Source organism: Scyliorhinus torazame, chromosome 5 (genome assembly GCF_047496885.1).
Source record: "Scyliorhinus torazame isolate Kashiwa2021f chromosome 5, sScyTor2.1, whole genome shotgun sequence".
Lineage (NCBI taxonomy): Eukaryota > Metazoa > Chordata > Chondrichthyes > Carcharhiniformes > Scyliorhinidae > Scyliorhinus > Scyliorhinus torazame.
In genome coordinates, this window is record NC_092711.1 from 139,599,053 (window position 1) to 139,620,229 (window position 21,177).

The 21,177-nt window shown below is 50.3% G+C and overlaps 1 protein-coding gene across 1 annotated transcript in view; it reads left to right on the top strand.

Annotated features, from left to right (window-relative positions):
* Positions 1 to 685: 685 nt before the first annotated feature.
* LOC140417939 (uncharacterized) overlaps positions 686 to 21,177 on the top strand; it is a 60,469-nt gene continuing 39,977 nt past the window's right edge. The window contains exons 1-2 of the mRNA XM_072501372.1: positions 686 to 961; positions 9,635 to 10,932. Coding sequence (XP_072357473.1) covers positions 9,998 to 10,932 — 935 coding nt within the window. The 5' untranslated portion in view covers positions 686 to 961; positions 9,635 to 9,997. The remainder of the gene's footprint in view (positions 962 to 9,634; positions 10,933 to 21,177) is intronic.

Consider the following 21,177-nt stretch of genomic DNA (forward strand, 5'->3'; position numbering starts at 1 on the left):
TTTTGCACTGTTGATTCTATAATTCCTCTATCACTCTTCAATAGACTAATATTTACCCTTTTGGATTCAAAGACCAATGATATGTAGGTTCTCATCATCTGACATTCAATTTTTAGTGTGAGATTTCTGACTGTAAATCTCCTCATAGCCGATAAAAGGAGTTTACAAAAATCATCACTGTCAGTACATAATAGAAATTTAGAACAGACAATTTAGTTTCTATGGAACATTCTTTCCTCTCATTCCCCAAAGCTCTAAATCTCCATCCCGTACTCTCCCTCCATTCTCACTCTGCTGTATCTAATATTCACCCTCCCAATTCTCCTGAAGGTGCTGATTCAGGCAGATTGACAGATCCCTGCTGACTGCTCCCTGTCCTGGACACAGAGACCTGAAAATCTTTCTCCAGGCTGCCAGACAGATGTATGTCGACATTACTGGACTGAAAATGTGTGTAATAGACAGACTAGTTTCCCTTCTTTCCCTTTAGTTGCTGCAAGTCCCCAATGTCTCCCCAGAATGAGGAAAGAAATGGAAAGGGGGAAACATTGATTTCCTCCCAGATGTTGCAGAGGAGGAGGTTTTAGCCCAACTTCCGTCTTGTGACGTCACAGGGGAGTCCTGCATGGATCAGCCAATAGGAGTCACTCTGCTTCGCGGTGACGTCTCCGTGTTCCAGTTCGCAGCCGATTGTTCCCCGTCCACCTCCTCGAGACAAGGTTTCCAGGCAACCGGCTGACTGCTCCAGCCAGAGCGAGAGGCCTGTGACCTCCCCCTTTCCCGGGACTGCGCATGTGCGGGAGGGGGGAGCCCGCCCCCTGACCTTCAGGCTGAGGGGTTGACCAGTGGGACTATTGGAGGACCGGAAGGACTCTCTTCCTCCAGCCAATCAGAGGACGAGCTTGATGTGACTGAAAACGACATTTACACAAACTGAAACTCCCTCCTGCCTCCAGCACCTGTGAGTAAAACACTTTCTTTTCTCCCCCTTTCCATTTCTTTTCTCATTCTGACCTTCAATTGGTCACTTGCAGCAACTGAAGGGAAAGGAAGTGAATCCAGGGAGGGTGCAGACTCTGCAAAGCTTGGCCCAGGTCTCTCTCTCTCTCTTAAAGACTCCCTCAGCTTGACACATTTATTTGTCTGGCTAAAAGGATGGTCTCTTTCCCAATGTTCACAATTAAAGGGCTGCTTTCCCCTGGAGATGGCTGACATTTAAGGGGACAGGAAAATAATATTTTAAATTGATTTATGGGATGCAGTTGTCGCTCGTTTGGTCAGTATTTATCGCCTATTCCTCCAATTCAGAGGGCATTTAAGAGACGACCGCTGCATGGGTTGAGTTAAGAAACACCAAGGGGCGAAATACATTCGTAGGGGTGGTACACAGACCCTCAAACGGCATTGGTAACATTGGTAATAGCATTGGACAGGAAATCAGAGATGGATGTGATAAAGGAACATCTGAGATTATGGATGACTTTAATCTGCATATAGATTGGGTGAGTCAAATTAGTCAGAGTACAGCACGGAGGAATTTTTGGAGTGTACACGGGAAGATTTCCTGGACCAACATGTTGAGGAACCAACCAGTGAACAGGCCATCTTGGACTGGGTGTTGTTCAATGAGAAAGGATTCGTTAGCAATCTGGTTGTGAGAGAATTTTTGGGGATGAGTGGCCAGAAGTTGATAGAATTCTTTATCAAGGTGAATAGCGAGGTAGTTGATTTTGAGACCAGGGTCCTGAACCTCAAGAAAGGTAACTGTGATGAAATGAGTCATTAGTTGGTATGCTGGACGGGGAAACATTACTGAAAGGAAGGACTGTGGACAGGCGATGGCAGCAATTCAAGGAATGTGGGCAGCACGGTAGCACAAGTGATTAGCACTGTGGCTTCACAGTACCAGGGTCCCAGGTTCGATTCCCTGCTGGGTCACTGTCTGTGTGGAGTCTGCATGTTCTCCCCGTGTGTGTGTGGGTTTCCTCCGGGTGCTCCGGTTACCTCCCACAGTCCAAAGATGTGCAGGTTAGGTGGATTGGCCTTAGTGACAAAAAAAATGTTAGGAGGGCTTATTGGGTTACGGGGATGGGGTGGAAGAGAGGGCTTAAGTGGGTCGGTGCAGTCTCGATGGGCCGAATGGCCTCTTTCTGCATTGTACGTTCTATGAATAGGCGAACTCCAAAAGTTGTTTATTCCTATTTGACGCAAGAGTAGAAACCATGGCTTACAAGGGAAATTAGAGATAGTATTAGATTCAAAGAAGAGGTATAGAAATTAGCATGAAAAAGCAATAGACCTGAGGATTTGGAACAGTTTAAAATTCAGCAAAGTCGAGCCAAGGGATTGGTTGAGAAGGGGAAAATACAATTTGAAAGTAAACTAGCGGGGAACTTAACTGACTGCAAAAGCTTCTATAGGTATGTAAAGAGAGAAAGTTTGATAAAAACTAATGTAGGCCGCTTACAAACAGAAACAGGGTATTCATAACGGGGAACAAAGAAATGGCTGATGAACTAAATTCGTACTTTGCTTCTGCCTGTGTAAAGGAAGTACCGGAAGTTTTGAGCAACACAAGATTTTGTGAGGAGCTGACGGAAATTGGTATTCGTAGAGAGATGGTTTTGGGGAAATTAATGGGATTGACGGCGGTTAAATCTCCTGGGCCTGATAATCTTCGTCCCAGAGTACTTAAGGAAGTGGGCCCGAGAAAAGTAGATCCATTGGTGGTCATTTTCCAAAATTCTTTGGAGAGACTGGTTAGGTTGGGGTTGTTTTGTCTGGAGCAGAGAAGGCTGAGGGGGGGACCTGATTGAGGTGTATAACATTATGAGGGACGTAGATAGGGTGGGTAGGAAGGTACTTTTCCCCTTTGTGGAGGGATCAATAACCAGGGGCATAGATTTAAAGGAATGGGCAGGAGGTTTAGAGGAGATGTGAGGGAAATCTTTTTCACCCAGAGGGTGGTGGGAATCTGGAACTCGCTGCCTGAAAGGGTGGTGGAGGCGCGAACCCTCACAAATTATGAGAAGTATTTCGATGAGCACTTGAAATGCCATTGCAGACAAGGCTATGGACCAAGTGCTGGAAAATGGGGTTAGAATAGTTCGGTGCTTGATGGTCGGCGCGGATGCGATAGGCCGAAGGGCCTCTTTGCGTGCTGTAAAACGCAATGACTATAACTCTGGAATGGTTCCTAGAGTTTGAGGGTAGCTAATATTACCTCACTATTCAAAAAGGAAGGTAGAGAGAAAATGGGGAACTATAGATCAGTGAGCCGAACGTTGGGAGTAGGGAAGCTTCTGGAGACCATTATCAAGGATTTCATAGCACAGCATTTGGAAAGCAGTGGTGTATTCAGACAAAGTCAGCATGGATTTACGAAAGGGAGATGATGCTTGACAAATCGACTGGAATTCTTTGAAGATGTAACTAGTAGAGTTGACCAGGGGGAACTGGTGGACGTGGTTTATTTAGACTTTCAGAAGACTTTGACAAGGTCTCTCATGGCAGATTATTATGTAAAGTTAAAGCGCATGGGATTGCGGGTAGTGTCTTGAGACAGACAGAAAGCTGGTTAGCAGATAGAAAGCAAAAAGTTGGAATAAATGGACTTTTTCCGATTAGCAGGCAGTGACTAGTGGGGTAGCGCAGGGATCTGTGCCTGGACCCCCAACTGTTTACATTATATATTCAGATTTGGGCAAGGAAAATAAATGGATTATTTCCAAATTTGCAGATGATACAAAGTTGGGTGGGAGGGTGATCTGTGAGGAGGATGCAGAGATGCTTCAGCGGGATTTGGGCCGGGTGAGTGGGAATATGCATGACCGGTGCAGTATACTGTGCATCAATGTGATGTTATCCACTTTGGTATTCTGTGGTAGAATTCATTACCACAGAAAATAGTTGAGGCCAAAACATTGTGTGGTTTCAAGAAGGAATTAGATATAACTCTTGGGGCTAAAGGGATCAAGTGATTTGGAGGAAAGGCTGGTTCAGGGTGTTGAACTTGATGATAAGCCATGATCATCATGAATGGTGGAGCAGGGTACTTCACATGGTGCCCATTGAGTGAGCGGTCGCACATTTGGTGGCTCCGCTCAGGGCGGTATTTTTTGGTATTTTCTTTGCCCAACATGTGAAGATTTTGATGGCAACAGGTACAGGAGTGTCTGTAGAAGGTGTTACTCCTCTGGTGTGGCTGGTGGATGGGTCCATGTACTAGAAGTGGAGCGAGAAGGAAAGAGCTGCAGGAACAGGAGAGTCTTCGTGGTGCGGCACAGGATAAGGTGGAGGAGGGCAAAGGGGCTGTTCTGCCCACCCAGTGGTCAACAGAACAGCTCGCGGAGTATTTGAACACCAGGTTCAGCCAGCAGAGGAAGGAGACACTGGAAGACCTGGACAAAGTGGTGAAACTAACCAAATCGGGATCGAGAGAGTGGGACAGAGGTTGGAGTCCCAGGGTCGGGCGATCCAGAAAGTGAGGAGGCGGTGGAGGGAGGGGGGGCAGGAGGAGCAGTTGGCCTCGTTGGTGTCCGAGGTGGGGGTGATGTTGGAGACCCAAAAGAGGCTGATGGAGAAGGTGGAGGATCTGGAGAATGGCTCCAGAAGGCAAAATCTGAGGATGGTGGGGATGCCCGAAGGCATCGAAGGTGCAGAGACCGTCGGGTAAGTGGTGAGGATGTTAGAGAAGTTGATGGGGGAAGGGGCCTTTGATCGGCCCCTGGAGGTTGACTGAGCGCACAGGGAGCGGATGAGGAGCGTGCGAGCTGCCAAGGGCGATGGTGGTGCGTTTGCACCACTTTCTGGATAAGGAGAAGATCCTTTAGTGGGCGAGGCAGACTGGGAGGTGTACCTGGGAAGCGAACGAGCTGTGGGTGTATCAGCACTTGGGTGTAGAACTGGTGAAGAGGGGGCCCGGGTTTAATCGGGTCAAGGCTGCCCTCTTTAAGAAAGGGGTGAAGTTCGGAGTGCTGTCCCTGGCCTGCCAGGGAAACCCCACCATCAAAACAAAAGAAACACTTCAAAGAATTATATATTTTACAGTGCAGAAGGAGGCCATTCGGCCCATCGAATCCACACTGGCCCTTGGAAATAGCATCCGACCCAAGCCCCTACCTCCACCCTCTCCCCGTAATCCAGTAACCCCACTCCATCTCTTTCGACACGAAGGTCAATTTATCATGGCCAATCCACCTAACCTGCACATCTTTGGACTGTGGGAGGAAACCCACGCAGACACGGGGAGAACGTGCAGACTCCGCACAGACAGTGACCCAAGCCGGAATCGAACCTGGGACCCTGGAGCTGTGAAGCAATTGCGCTATCCACAATGTTACCTTGCTGCACCAAATATCCGAGGTGCTGGGAGTGAAGGTGGCTCCGAGTCCAGAGGTAGCGATGTTCGGGATGTCAGAAGACCCCGGAGTCCTGGGGGCGAGAGAGGCTGATGTCTGGGCCTTTTCCTCCCTGATAGCCTGGAGGCAGATCTTGCTCAGGTGGAGGGACTCGGAGCCTCCGAAAGCGGGGGTGTGGGTGAGTGACCTGGCAAAATTCCTGAGGCTGGAGAAGGTCAAGTTAATCCTGAGGGGGTCGGTTGATGGGTTCGCTCGGAGATGGAAGCCGCTCATTGACTTCTTCAAGGAGGATTGGGGGGGTCAGCAAAATGGGGTGTGGTGGAAGGGGGTTCAAATGGGGAAGGCAGGATGGGGGAAGTGTTACGTTCTGGTGCTTGGCCGCAGAGAATTAGTGCACCACAGAACGTCTAGCTCGTGACTAGTTGAATGTTTATTGTTAAACAATAATGTTGGTCAGATTACAATAAGAAAACTATCAAAATTTACTAACTACTATTATTAAATTATCTGCGAGCTATTACAAATGCGACTATCCACTACGACGCCTATCCACTACGGCGACTATCTGCAGACTCCCTGAGGTAACAGTGTCACGTAGAAGGTCTTTACTGCCACCTGCTGGCTGGAGGCCGTATCTATTATTTTTTACAGGATTGCTGATGCATTTCATCACAGGAAGGGGGCGATAATAGGGAGCAGTGGGCGGGGAATGAGTGTTGGTTATTTATTTATTTTTTAAAAATATTTTTATTCTCCATTTTCACATTTTCCTTCAAAATTTACACCCCACCCACAGGCAACAAACGGTAACAAATACAAAGTCAATACCCTTAACATCAACTACGATCCCATCCTCCCACCACCCCACCCAACTGTCAATATATGCCTCAAATAAAACAAACCCTCCCACGGTGGGAGAAAAAAAAAAACAAAAGCGAAAAATAAGAAGGAGTCCGGAATCGCCCATGCACACCATTAACCGATAGAGTCCCCCCCCCCCCCCTCCCCAACGACAACACTCAATACCATCCAACCTCCAAAAGAGTACCGTAAATGACACCCAAGAGTTGTAAACCCCCCCCCCCCCCCTCCCAACTCCTCGCCCTCCACTTCCTCTTGTAAAACTCCTCCCCCCAACCTTTGTTCCTTCCCCCCCCCCCCCCCAACTTCCACACCGGCTAGACCACTCGGACCCTGTTCTGCCAGGCTCCGATGGCCGCAGCCCCTCCCCCCCACCTCACTCCCGTTCACTGGCCGGCTTAAACCGGCCAGCGTGGAGGCCCCCGCCCGGGTCCCTTTCCCCCTTGCCCTGCCCCAGGAAAAACCCAGAAGTCCCCTTTTAGCACATAAACCCCGCATATCCATCTGCACCCCAAAGAGCCCTCATTCCGACTGAAAATCCCATTTCTTCCCTTGTCCAAATATACACAACGTTGGCTCCTATAGCCCATACACCAGCACGCAGTGTGGAGGCTACATTGGTACATGACCATTTCTCAATTCTGCCACAGTCCTTCTAACTTCGCAAACTCCTCCGCTGCTTCTGCCGTCCCAAAATAAAAGTCCTTGAACTTGTAGGTCACCCTCAGCTTCGCTGGATATACAATGCCGCACTGCACCTTGCTAATGTACAGTGCCCTCTTCACCCGGTTGAAGGCAGCCCGCCTCCTTGCCAGCTCCACCGTAAAGTCCTGGTATACACGTATACCAGCTCCAGCCCACTGCACCACCCGCTTCTGCTTGGCCCAGCTCAGGACCTTCTCCTTCACCCTGTACCTACGGAAGCGCAGAGTCACTGCCCTTGGCGGCTCACTCGCCTTTGGTACAGGCCTCCACGACCGATGTGCCCGATCCAGCTCATATCGGGAGGAATCCTCCCCCTCCCCCAATAGTTTTGCCAGCATCGCGGCAAAATACTCAGTCGGCCTTGGTCCTTCCACTCCTTCGGGCAGCCCCACAATCCTCAAATTCTGTCGCCTGGATCTGTTTTCCAGGTCTTCCATTTTGCCTCGCAGATCTTTGTTAATCTCCATCACCTTCCGCATCTCCTTCCCCATCGAGGTAAGTTGACCACTGTGCTGCAATAATGTCTCCTCCACTTCCTTCAGCGCCTCCCCTTGCTCTCGCACCTCCGCCACTGCGCTCGCCACCTCCGTCCTCACCGGGGTAATCGCCTCCTCCACCAGCACTTTCAAAACCGCCCCCATCTCCTTCCTCATTGTCTCCATATGTTTCGTAAATTGTCTTTCGAATTCCACGGCCATCACCTTAGTTATTTCTTCAGCCGGAAGCAATGCGGCCTCCCCTGGTGATCCAGCCTCCATTTTCTTTACTGACCCCGCGGTGACCTTTTCACTCCCCGACGGACTTTCAGCCGCTTTTTTCACGGCCGTTTTTTTGCCGGTCTTCGACATTTCCCTTCTTTGTGCTGTCTCCCGACTTTCACTGCCTTCGCTGGCCCTAAGACCAGGCGTTAACCCCCGACAATGTCGTTGCCGAACGGGAGCCCTCCAACAAACAGCTGCCTCCCGCCCGCCGTCACCGGAAGTCCCACAGAGAGGGAATCCTTTTGGCAGTGTTCGCTTCACCAATATGCCCCAAAAAGTCTGTGGAAACTCCTGAAAAAGTTCTGAGAGTCCGTTCCAGACGGGAGCTGCCGAAGGCGCGACCTACTCCTCCATGGCCACCACCGGAAGCCTCGTCCCCACTTCTTCAATGGCCTTGGTGAGATCTTTTCACAATTGTTTCCTCTGCTGCTAGAATTCACCTTTAATAAAGGCCCTCAAGACAGCTTGAAGCCTTTAAGCTTGCCCTTCCCCCGCCTGCAAGCTGGAAGAGGCTTTTGTCTTGACTGTAGCTCCAGCCAAATCTTTTACTGTTTCTGCCGGGTCTGGTAACCAAGAGACAAACCATTCCTGGGGGAAAGTACTCCTCCAACATTCACCTACGTCTTTTCATCAAACTTCCACCCTGTATTGATTAAAAAATGTAACCTTGGGCAGGAGCTGCCTTGTGTGTGACCACTTACTCCATGGTCCACACCAGAAGTCGGTGTTGGTTATTTATAATGTTGGATAATTTTTCTTCTGCTTTTGTTTATTTCATTGAAAATTTCTGAATAAAAAATATTTTTAAAAAGTGAATCGCAGAGCAGGCTGAAGGGCCGAATGGCCTCCTCCTGCTTCTATTTTCTATGTATGTTTGTATGTGTTGGTGTGGATCTGGGGTCACATGTAGGCCGGGCCAGGTAAGGACGGCAGATTTCCTTCCCTGAATGACATGAGCGAACCAGTTGGGTTTTTACGACAAGCGGCAATGGTTCCATGGTCATCATCAGACTGTTAATTCCAGACTTTTACTGAAATCAAATTGCACCATCTGCTGTGGTGGGATTCGAACCCTGGTCCCCAGAGCATTTACAAAGCATCTGTTGTGACAAAGAGTCATCCAGACTCGAAACGTTAGCTCCCTTCTCTCCCCACAGATGCTGTCAGACCTGCTGCGATTGGCCAGTATTTTCTGTTTTTGTTTCAGATTCCAGCATCTGCAGTAATTTGCTTTTATCCCCAGAACATTATCCTGGATCTCTGGATTACTGAGCCAGTGATAATACCACTGCACCATGCGCAGTGGCTAGCACTGTGCCGAAGACCCAGGTTCGATCCCGGCCCAGGGTCACTGTCCATGTGGAGTTTGCACATTCACCCCGTGTCTGCGTGTGTCTCTTCCCCCACCCCTCCGCCCCCCTCAAGTGCCTACCAATTGCAAATTATTTCAAAATGTCTCAAGGGTCGGTTTAACTCGGATAGCTGGACAATTGGTTCAAGATGCAGAGCGACACCAACAGCGTGGGCTCAATTCCCGTACTGGCTGAGGTTATTGATGAAGGCCCACTTTTTCAACCTTGCCCCTCGCCTGAGGTGTGGTGATGGTCAGATTAAATCACCACCAGGCAGTTCTCCCCCGCAAAGGGGAAAGCAGCCGATGGTCATCTGGGACTATGGCGACTTTGCTATAGATACAAATGGAGAATACAAGCAGCCTGGACAAAGATTTTAAGGTCTCTCTGTCTGGGACATGAAACAGTGACCATGGATCTGTTGCTCAAATTGAATCGTACCTTAACAGGAATTGGGAGGGTATATATTGGGTGGATTGAATGTTGGATGACTTTTGGGAAGGAGAGAGGATCGAATGTTCATAGAAACTAGAATTGTCTGTTCTGAATTTCTATCCTGTACTGTCAGTGATGATTTTGTAAACTCCTTTTACAGAATCTCAGAAGGTGAGAATTTACAGACAGAAATCTCAAAGCAAACTTCACGTCAACATCCGACAGCGTCGCTCAATTCATCGTGACCTGAATATCATCGGCCTTTAAATCTCGCAGGTGAAATGTTTGTCTGTTCTGTCTGCTTCAGAATGCTTCAAACATCAGTGTGACTGGAGAAGCACCGAGACACACACACCCGAGTGAGAGTGTTCCAGAGCACTGCCTGTGGAAAGAGCTTTAACCAGTTACACAGACTGAAAAAACATTGCACCATCCACAGCGGGAAAGACCGTACACGTGTTCTGTGTGTGGACGAGGCCTCAACTGGGCGGTGAACCAGGAGAGACACAAGGACACCCGCACGATGAGGAAACCGTGGAAATGTGGAGACTGTGGGAAGGGATTCAGAGCCCCATCACAACTGGAAGCTCATCGACGCAGTCACACTGGGGAGAGGCCGTTCACCTGCTCTCAGTGTGGGAAGGGATTCACTCGGTCATCCACACTGTACATACACAAGCGAACTCATATTGAGGGAAAGCCGTTCACCTGTTCTCAATGTGGGAAGGGATTCACTCGGGCATCTAACCTGCAGACACACCAGCGCGACCACACTGGCAAGAGACCGTTTCCCTGCTCTGAGTGTGGGAAGGGATTCCTCCAGTTGTATAACCTGCGGAGACACCAGCGGGTCCACACCGGGGAGAGGCCCTTCACCTGCTCTGTGTGTGGGACAGGATTCGCTCGGTTGTGCAACCTGCAGACACACCAGCGAGTCCACACCGGAGAGAGGCCGTTCACCTGCTCCCAGTGTGGGAAGGGATTCAGTGAGTTATCCAACTTGCGGGTACACCAGCGAGTCCACACTGGGGAGAGGCCCTTCACCTGCTCGGACTGTGGGAAGAAATTCTCTAAGTCATCTAACCTGGTGACACACCAGCGAGTTCACACCAAGGAGAGGCCATTCACCTGCTCTGTGTGTGGGAAGAGATTCAGCGATTCATCCACCCGGCTGACACACCAACGCACCCACAGTAGGGAGAAGCCATTCACCTGCTCCGACTGTGGGAAGGGATTCACTCGGTCAACCTACCTGCTCAAACACCAGCGACATCACACCGGGGAGAGGCCATTCACCTGCTCAGTGTGTGGGAAAGGTTTCAGCGATTCATCCACCCGGCAGACACACCAGCGAATTCACAGTAAGGAGAAGCCGTTCACCTGCTCCGAGTGTGGGAAGGGATTCACTCGGTCAACGTACCTGCTCAAACACCAGCAGGTTCACATCGGGAAGAGGCTGTGATACGATCTCTTATTTTATCTTCACATAAGATTCACAGGTCCAGTTGCTTTGAGGTGTCTAGAAATACAACTTTATTTGCTAAACATTCACCTTGTTTCTGTTAAACAAAAAAGCTAAATCAAAACTTTCAAAACATGATCAAGAGAGTTAAATGAAAACATAAGAAAATATTAGAAAATCAATAGATGGTTCAGAAATTATTAAGCATCAGTTCAGAACAAAACATTAATAATGAAGCCTTATTCTTAAAGAAATTCTGATCAATGGTCTAATCCCTCATTTACTCTCATTGGTTTCTAATTCTCAGCTGATGATTCCTGATTTATTCAAATAACTCTTAGAAAATGACTTGTTATCCAAGCATTGGTCATTACTTAAGATTTACTAATCTCCATCAAATTAATTAAATGTCTACATGCCCCGCCACGTGTACCAATCCTACAAATAGAAGGTGCTTGCATTAACCTTGCTGTTGCTAAGGCTTTGACACATATTTAATTACTAACTGTTGCTGTTGCTAAGGCTGTGATACATTTTTATTACTAAATGTTACTGTTGCTGCACGTGATACATTTTTATTACTTAATGTTGCTGTTGCTAAGGCTGTGATACATTTGTATTAGTAGATGTTGCTGTTGCTGCACGTGATACATTTTTATTACTTAGTGTTACTGTTGCTAAGGCTGTGATACATTTTTATTACTAAATGTTACTGTTGCTGAGGCTATGATACATTTTTATTACTAAATGTTGCTGTTGCTAAGACGTGGAGATTCCACAGTTTGACTGGGGTGAGCACAGTAAGAAGTTTGTTTTGAACCACTAGCTTTCGGAGCACAGCGCCTTCCTCGGGTGAATGAAGAGGTGGGTTCCAGAAACACATATATGAACAAAGTCAATGATGCAAGACGATACTTTGAATTGCGAGTCTTTGCAGGTAATTAAGTCTTTACAGGTCCAGCCGGTGCGACTGGAGAGAGGGTTTTTCACAGGTTAAAGAGGTGTGAATTGTCTCAAGCCAGTACACTTGGTAGGATTTTGCAAGCCCAGGCCAGATGTGTGGGGTGAATGTAATGCAACATGAATCCAAGGTCCCGGTTGAGGCCGTACTCATGCGTGCGGAACTTGGCTATACGTTTCTGCTCGACGATTCTGCGTTGTTGCGCGTCCTGAAGGCCGCCTTGGAGAACACTTACCCGAAGATCAGAGGCTGAATGTCCTTGACTGCTGAAGTGTTCCCCGACTGGGAGGGGACATTCCTGCCTGGTGATAGTTGCGCGATGTCAATTCATCCGTCGGCGCAGCATCTGCATGGTCGCCAATGTACCAGGCCTCAGGACAGCCTTTCTTGCAGCGTATGAGGTAGACAACATTGGCCGAGTCGCACGAGTATGTACCGCGTACTTGGTGGGTGGTGTTCTCGCGTGTAATGGTGGTATCCATGTCAATGATCTGGCACGTCTTGCAGAGGTTGCCATGGCAGGGTTATGTGGTGTCATGGTCGCTCTTCTCCTGAAGGCTGGGTAGTTTGCTGCAAACAATGGTCTGTTTGAGGTTGTGTGGTTGTTTGAAGGCAAGTAGTCGGGGTGTGGGTTTAGCCTTGGCAAGATGGTCTTTATCAATGATGTGTTGAAGGCTGCGAAAAAGATGTCGTAGTTTCTCCGCTCTGGGAAAGTACTGGACGACGAAGGGTACTCTGTTGGTTGTGTCCCATGGTTGCGGTGCGGTTTTTCTACTGTGGCGCGTTGGAACTGTCGATAGATGAGTTGAGCGCCATATCAAATTCAATGTTGCCAAGTGTGAGGCTATCCATTTTGGGAGGAATAACAGCAGAATGGATTATTATTTAAACGGTAAGATGTTAAAACATGCTGCTGTGCAGAGGGACCTGGGTGTGCTGGTGCACGAGTCGCAAAAAGTTGGTGTGCAGGTGCAACAGGTGATTAAGTAGGCTAATCGAGTTTTGTCTTTCATTGCTAGAGGGATGGAGTTCAAGACTAGGGAGGTTATGCTGCAATTGTATAGGGTGTTGGTGAGGCCACATCTGGAGTATTGTGTTCAGTTTTGGTCTCCTTACCTGAGAAAGGACGTACTGGCACTGGAGGGAGTGCAGAGGAGATTCACTAGGTTGATCCCAGAGTTGAGGGGATTAGATTATGACGAGAGGTTGAGTAGACTGGGACTGTACTCATTGGAGTTTAGAAGGATGCGGGGGGATCGTATTGAAACATATAAAATGATGAAGGGAATAGATAGGATAGATGCGGGCAGGTTGTTTCCACTGGTCGGGGAAAGCAGAACTGGGGGGCATAGCCTCAAAATAAGGGGAAGTAGATTTAGGACTGAGTTTAGGAGGAACTTCTTCACCCAAAGGGTTGTGAATCTCTGGAATTCCTTTCCCAGTGAAGCAGATGAGGCTCCTTCTTTAAACGTTTTTTAAGAAAAAGATAGATACCTTTCTAAAGAATAAAAGGATTCGGGGATATGGTGTACGGGCCGGAGAGTGGAGCTGAGTCCACAAAGATCAGCCATGATCTCATTGAATGGCGGAGCAGGCTCGAGGGGCCAGATGGCCTACTCCTGTTCCTAGTTCTTATGTTCTTATATCCCGTTCGTACGAGGGCATCTTTCAGCATCTATAGATGTCTGTGATGCTCCACCTCATCTGAGCAGATCCTGTGTATACGGAGGGCTTGTCCATTGGGGATGGCTTCTTTAATGTGTTTAGGGTGGAAGCTGGAGAAGTGGAGTATCGTGAGGTTATCCGTGGGCTTGCTGTAAATCGAAGTGCTGAGGTGACTGTCCTCGATGGAGGTAAGTGTGTCCAAGAATGCAACTGATTTTGGAGAGTAGTCCATGGTGAGTCTGATGGTGGGATGGAACTTATTGATGTCATCATGTAGTCATTTCAGTGATTCTTCACCGTGGGTCCAAAGGAAAAAAGTTTCATCGATGTATCTGGTGTATAACGTCGGTTGAAGGCCCTGTGCGGTGAGTAGGTCTTGTTCAAACTTGTGCATGAAGATGTTGACTTATTGAAGTGCGAATTTGGTCCCCCATGACTGTTCCGTGTGTCTGGATGAAGAACTTGTTGTCGAAGGTGAAGACGTTGTGATCCAGAATGAAGCGGATGAGTTGCAGAATTGCGTCTGGAGATTGGCAGTTGTCGGTGTTGAGTACTGAGGCTGTTGCAGCAATGCCGTCGTCATGGGGGATGCTGGTGTAGAGTGCCGAGACGTCCATTGTGATGACGAATGTTCCTGGTTCAACTGGTCCATGGGTGCTGAGTTTCTGTAAGACGTCCTTTGCTAAGGCTGTAACACATTTCCATTACAGAATGTGTTGAGGAAGAATGGTTTATTAATTACAAGGGGTTTTGTGCATCTTTTCATGAAACAATGTTAGATTCCAGCTTAACAATTCTTAGTTATTATCTGAAACAAAGACTATCTTTCCACATTAGCCTTGTGGATATTCCATTCTCTGTCTGAATTAAGAACTGTACTGCATCAATTCTTAAAGGCACCAATAAATCATTAAAGCAATAAATCAGTGAAACAATAAATCAGTGAATCAATAAATCAGTAAATATCAGGCCATTCATCTGCTGTGTGTGTGGGAAGGGTTTTCCCTGTTATCCACCCTGCGCAGCTACAGCGAGTTCACAAGTGGTGACAGGGGTTGGACTCTGTTGTTATTGCTGCTGTTAATCACACCCAGGACTGAACCATGTCCATTCTGACACTTGGTGAAGTGGGAGGGTCAGAGGGTTTCTCTCTGCTGGACTCAGTGAGGGGCTGAGGAGATTTACGAGAACGGCACCAGGGATGAGGGACTTCAGTTAGTTGGAGAGACCGGAGCAGCTGAAATTGTTCTCTTCAGACCACAGGGTCATTCGGGAAGGGAAGGAGGCCATCCAGCCCATTGATCCCATGCTGGCTCTCTGTAGAGCAAACCGGTCAGTCCCATTTCCCTCAAATACCCATCCAAATTTCATTCTGAAATTGTTCAGGGTGTCTGCTTCCACCATCCTCACGGGCAGCGAGTTCCAGGTCACTCCCTGTGTACCTCCCCACACACCCGCATCTTTCTAATTTCATTCTTCATGGGATGTGGTGTTTCTGGCCGGGCCCAGCATTTGTTGTCCGTCCCTAATTGCCGCTTTAGGTTGTGGGTGAGGCACCTTTTTGAACTGCTGCAGTCTGTGTGGTGTCGGTGACACCCCGGTAACACCCACAGTGCTGTCTGGGAGGGAGGTCCAGGATTGGGACCCAGCCACAGTGAAGAACAATGATATATATATATCGTGCTAAAGCTTAAATGTGTGTCCCCCTCGTCCGTGTCCCATCAGCTAATGGGAGCAGCTTTTCTTTGTCTTGTCCACCTATATCCAATCTCCCCTCAACCTCCTTTGCTCCAAAGTAAACAAGCCCGGCTTCTCCGTCTGAGCTTTGTGGTTAAAATCCCTCCTCCAGAGAACCACCGAACCATCGAAAAGTTACAGCCCAGAAAGAGGCCATTCGGCCCATCTTGTCCATACCAGCCCGAGAAATCCAGGTGCCCCTTTCTCATCCCAGATTCCTGCATCCGGCCCACAGCCCTGTAGCTTATACCCCTGGATCTCAAACAACGATGAGTACAGGAGGGAGATGGAGAACTTAGTGGTGTCATGTGAGAGTACCTTTAAGAAATTTGTGTTTGTCAGAAAGCTGAGTGATGAGGACTTCCGGTTGCGGAGATGCGGAGCTAAGCCGCGCGTTTCGGTAGCTCCCGCGAAAACTGACTTTCGGGCTCACCACAGGAGCCCCAACGGAGTTTTCTTTCTGACTGATCCCGTGTGGGAAGGAGCAGTAAGGTCCCCCCCTCACAAAATTTGGCAGGGAGCAGCGGTGGAGCAACGAGGAAAGAGGCCATGGAGCAGAGAACAAAACGGGGAGAAGAAGGCAAGATGGCGGAGGGCGGTGTGCAAGCAGCGTGGGGGCCAGACCAGCAGGAGTTCTTCATGAGATGTGTGGAGCAGCTGAAAAAGGAGGTGCTGGCGCCGATGCTGTTGACGATCGAAGGGCTGAAGGAGACCCAGAAGACCCAGGCGGTGGAGCTTCGCGAGGTGAATGATAAAGTGAATACCAACGAGGACGATATCCAGGGCCTGGCGGTAAAAATGGAGGCGCACGAGGCTGTACACAGGAGGTGGGCCGAGAGAATTGAGGTCCTGGAGAACAGGTCGAGGAGGACGAACCTCCGGATTCTGGGTCTTCCCGAAGGAGTGGAGGGAGCTGATGCCGGGGCGTACGTGAGTACGATGCTCCATTCGCTGATGGGGGCGGAGGCCTCTCCGACCCCCCCCCTGGAGCTGGAAGGGGCCCACCGGGTCCTGGCGAGGAGACCCAAGGGCGATAGTGGCAAGGTTCCATCGCTTCGCGGACAAAGAAAGTGTGCTGAGATGGGCCAAGAAGGTGGCGGAGCAGTAGATGGGAGAACGCGGTGATCCGAGTATACCAGGATTGGAGCGCGGAGGTGGCAAGGAGGAGAGCTGACTTCAACAGGGCCAAGGCGGTGCTGCATAGAAAAAGAGTCCGGTTCGGCATGCTACAGCCTGCGCAACTGTGGGTCACTTATCAGGACTGACACCATTATTTTGAAACGCCAGAAGAGGCTTGGACCTTTATACAGACGGAAAAACTGGACTCGAACTGAGGGGATGTGGTTGTATATGGGGTTGTAAATATGGGTAAAGAATATTTTGTGGGTGGGATGATGGATGGGGATGTGGGTAGAGTTCTGGTTAAAATTCCTAAAATTTCCTTTTTTCCTGTCTGTAGACAAAATGATGATGATGGGGAATGTGGGCGTCGGTCCTGGAGGGAGGTGAGACTCGGGGATGAGGGAACTGGGATAAGGGCCGCAACAAAAGCTGCGCCACGGGGCGGGGCTGGTTCAGGAAAGTGCGGGCTTTTTTCCCGAGCCAAAAGGGGGGGGGATGGAGGAAGGTAAGGAGGAGGAGAGACTCCCACACGGGGAGATCAACGGGAAGCCGGGGTCAGCAGAGGTCAGCTGACTCACGGAAGTAATATGGGGGGAGCAAAAGTGCTAGATGTGGATCTAGCGGGGGGGGGGGGATTCTAGGGTTGCTGCTGCACTGTCCGAGGGGGGAACTGAAAATGGAAGAGGTGGTCGGGGCGGGGGTTCCCCGCCTGGGGGACTGGAGGGAGTGGGAGGCGCTGTGGTGGTATGTATCATTTCCCTCAGCAGCTGCATTCTGTAACCACGCTGCTGGGGATAAAGTTCTGCTTAATAAAGCCTTCAATTGACATTACCTCAACATGCCTCGCGTCATATTGACGGTGCTACAGGTGCGAGTACGGGACTGGCCTAAGATGGTTAGTCGGCGGGGAAGGGGGGTGGGTAACCCCCCAATCCGGCTGATCACGTGGAATGTGAGAGGCCTAAATGGGCCGGTTAAGAGGGCCCGAGTGTTCGCACACCTAAAGGGACTGAAGGCAGACGTGGCCATGCTTCAGGAGACACATCTGAAGGTGGCAGATCAGGTCAGGTTAAGGAAGGGATGGGTGGGACAGGTGTTCCATTCAGGGCTGGATGCGAAGAATAGAGGGGTGGCAATACTGGTGGGAAAGCGGGTGTCGTTTGAGGCCAAGAACATAGTAGCGGACAAGGGAGGCCGATACGTGATGGTGAGTGGTAGGTTGCAGGGGACGGAGGTGGTACTGGTGAATGTATATGCCCCAAACTGGGACGATGCTGGATTCATGAAATGGATGTTAGGGTGTATTCCGGACCTGGAGGTAGGGAGCTTGATAATGGGTGGGGATTTTAACACGGTGCTGGACCCAGCATTAGATCGTTCCAGATTTAGGACGTGGAGGAGGCCGGCTGCGGCCAAGGTGCTTAGGGGGTTTATGGATCAGATGGGGGGGAGTAGATCCGTGGAGATTTGCCAGACCTTTGGCCAAAGAATTTTCTTTTTTCTCCCACGTACATAGGGCATACTCCCGGATAGATTTTTTTGTTTTGGGAAGGGCACTGATCCCGAAAGTGGAGGGAACGGAGTATTCGGCCATAGCCATCTCAGACCACGCCCCGCACTGGGTGGAGCTGGAGCTGGGGGAGGAGAGGGACCAACGCCCATTGTGGAGGTTGGATGTGGGACTGCTGGCAGATGAGGAAGAGTGCGGGAGGGTGCGGGAGTGTATTGAAAGATATCTGGAGGCTAACGACAACGGGGAGGTGCAGGTGGGAGTAGTATGGGAGGCGCTGAAGGCGGTGGTCAGGGGAGAGTTAATCTCTATCAGGGCACACAGGGTGAAGAGCGAGGGCAGGGAAAGGGAGAGGTTAGTGGGGGAGATTTTAAGGGTGGACAGGGGCTATGCAGAGACTCCGGATGAGGGACTACTCGGGGAGAGACGAAGTCTCCAGACGGAGTTCGACCTGTTGACCACAGGGAAGGCAGAGGCACAGTGGAGGAAGGCACAGGGGGCGATATATGAATATGGGGAGAAGGCGAGTCGGATGCTGGCACACCAGCTCCGTAAGAGGATGGCAGCGAGGGAAATAGGTGGAGTCAAAGATGGCAGGGGAACTACGGTGCGGAGTGCTGGGAAAGTGAATGAGGCTTTTAAGGCCTTTTACGAGGAACTGTATAGGTCCCAGCCCCTAGGGGGAAAAGAGGGGATGCGGCAATTCTTGGATCAGTTGAGGTTCCCAAGGGTGGAGGTGCAGGAGGTGGCTGGTCTGGGGGCGCCAATTGGGGTGGATGAGCTGGTTAAAGGACTGGGGAGCATGCAGGCAGGGAAGGCCCCGGGGCCGGATGGGTTCCCGGTGGAGTTCTACAGGAAGTATGTAGACCTGTTAGCCCCGTTGCTTGTAAGGACCTTCAATGAATCAAGGGAGGGGACGACCCTGCCCCCGACAATGTCGGAGGCGACGATCTCTTTGATCTTAAAGCGGGATAAGGACCCACTGCAATGTGGGTCATATAGACCGAGCTCGCTCTTTAATGTAGATGCTAAGTTGCTGGCAGAAATGTTGGCCATGAGGATTGAGGACTGTGTTCCGGGGGTGATTCACGAGGACCAGACGGGATTCGTAAAGGGTAGGCAGTTAAACACTAATGTGCGAAGGCTCTTAAATGTGATAATGATGCCATCGGTGGAGGGAGAAGCGGAGATAGTGACAGCCATGGACGCGGAGAAAGCCTTTGATCGGGTAGAGTGGGAGTATCTCTGGGAAGTGTTGAGGGGGTTCGGGTGAGGGTTTATTAGTTGGGTTAAGCTCCTGTATAAAGCCCCGGTGGCGAGTGTGGTCACGAACCGGCGGAGGTCGGAGTATTTCCGGCTGTATCGAGGGACGAGGCAGGGGTGCCTCCTGTCCCCTCTGCTGTTCGCATTAGCAATTGAACCTTTGGCCATGGCGTTACGGGAGTCGGGGAAATGGAAGGGGGTGGTTCGAGGGGGAGAGGAACATCGAGTGTCGCTGTATGCAGACGACCTGTTGCTGTATGTGACGGATCCAGTGGAGGGGATGGTTGAGGTAATGCAGATGCTACGGGAGTTTGGAGACTTTTCGGGCTATTAGCTCAATGTGGGAAAGAGTGAGCTCTTTGTGATCCATCCGGGGGACCAGGGAAGAGGGATAGAGGACCTACCGTTGAGGAGGGCGGAAAGGAGCTTTCGATATTTGGGGATTCAGGTAGCTAGAAGTTGGGGGCACTGCATAAACTCAATTTGACGCGATTGGTGAAACAGATGGAGGAGGATTTCCAAAGGTGGGACATGTTGCCATTCTCGCTGGCGGGTAGGGTACAGTCGGTTAAAATGGTGGTCCTCTTGAGATTTCTTTTTATATTCCAATGCCTCCCAATTGTGATTACTAAGGCCTTTTTTAAGAGTGTAAGCAGGAGCATTACAGGATTTGTGTGGGCGAGCAAGACCCCGCGGGTAAGGAAAGGGTTCTTGGAGCGTAGCAGAGATAGAGGAGGGTTGGCATTGCCGAATCTGGGTGGTTATTATTGGGCAGCCAACATGGCAATGATCCGTAAGTGGGTGATGGAGGGAGAGGGGGCGGCGTGGAAGAGGTTGGAGATGGCGTCCTGCAAAGGAACGAGCCTGGGGGCGCTGGTGACGGCACCGCTGTCGCTCTCGCCGACAAGGTACACGACGGGTCCGGTGGTGGCGGCAACGCTAAAGATCTGGGGGCAGTGGAGACGGCACAGGGGTGCGATGGGAGCCTCGGTGTGGTCCCCGATCAGAAACAACCATCGGTTTGTCCCAGGAAGGATGGACGGGGGACTTCAGAGCTGGCATCGGGTAGGGATTAGAAGAATGGGGGACCTGTTCATTGACGGGACGTTTGCGAGCTTAGGGGCGCTGGAGGAGAAGTTTGGGCTACCCCCGGGAAACACTTTCAGGTACATGCAAGTGAGGGCGTTTGTGAAGCGGCAGGTGAGGGAATTTCCACTACTCCCGGCACAGGGGATTCAAGATAGGGTGATTTCGGGCGTATGGGTCGGGGAGGGCAAGGTGTCGGCGATATACCAGGAGATGAAAGAAGAGGGGGAGGCTTTGGTAGAGGAGTTGAAGGGTAAATGGGAGGAGGAGTTGGGGGAGGAGATTAAGGAGGGGCTATGGGCTGATGCCCTAAGTAGGGTTAATTCCTCTTCCTCGTGTGCCAGGCTTAGCCTGATACAATTTAAGGTGGTTCATAGAGCGCATATGACGGTGGCGAGGCTGAGCAAGTTCTTTGGGGTGGAGGACAGATGTGGGAGATGCTCAGGAAGTCCGGCGAACCATGTCCATATGTTTTGGTCATGCCCGGCACTGGAGGGGTTCTGGAGGGGAGTGGCGGGAACAATATCTAAGGTGGCGAATGTCTGGGTCAAGCCAAGCTGGGGGCTAGCACTATTTGGAGTAGTGGACGAGCCGGGAGTGCAGGAGACGAAAGAGGCCGGTATTCTGGCCAATGCGTCCCTAGTAGCCCGGCGAAGGATCTTGCTAATGTGGAAGGAGGCGAAGCCCCCCAGTGTGGAGGCCTGGGTAAATGATATGGCAGGGTTTATCAAGTTAGAGAGGATAAAGTTTGCCTTGAGAGGGTCTGCGCAGGGGTTCTACAGGCGGTGGCAACCGTTCCTAGATCATCTCGCGGAGCATTAGATGAAGGTCGGACAGCAGCAACAGCAACCCAGAGGTGGGGGGGAGGGGAGGACATCGTTTTTTTTGGGGGGGGGG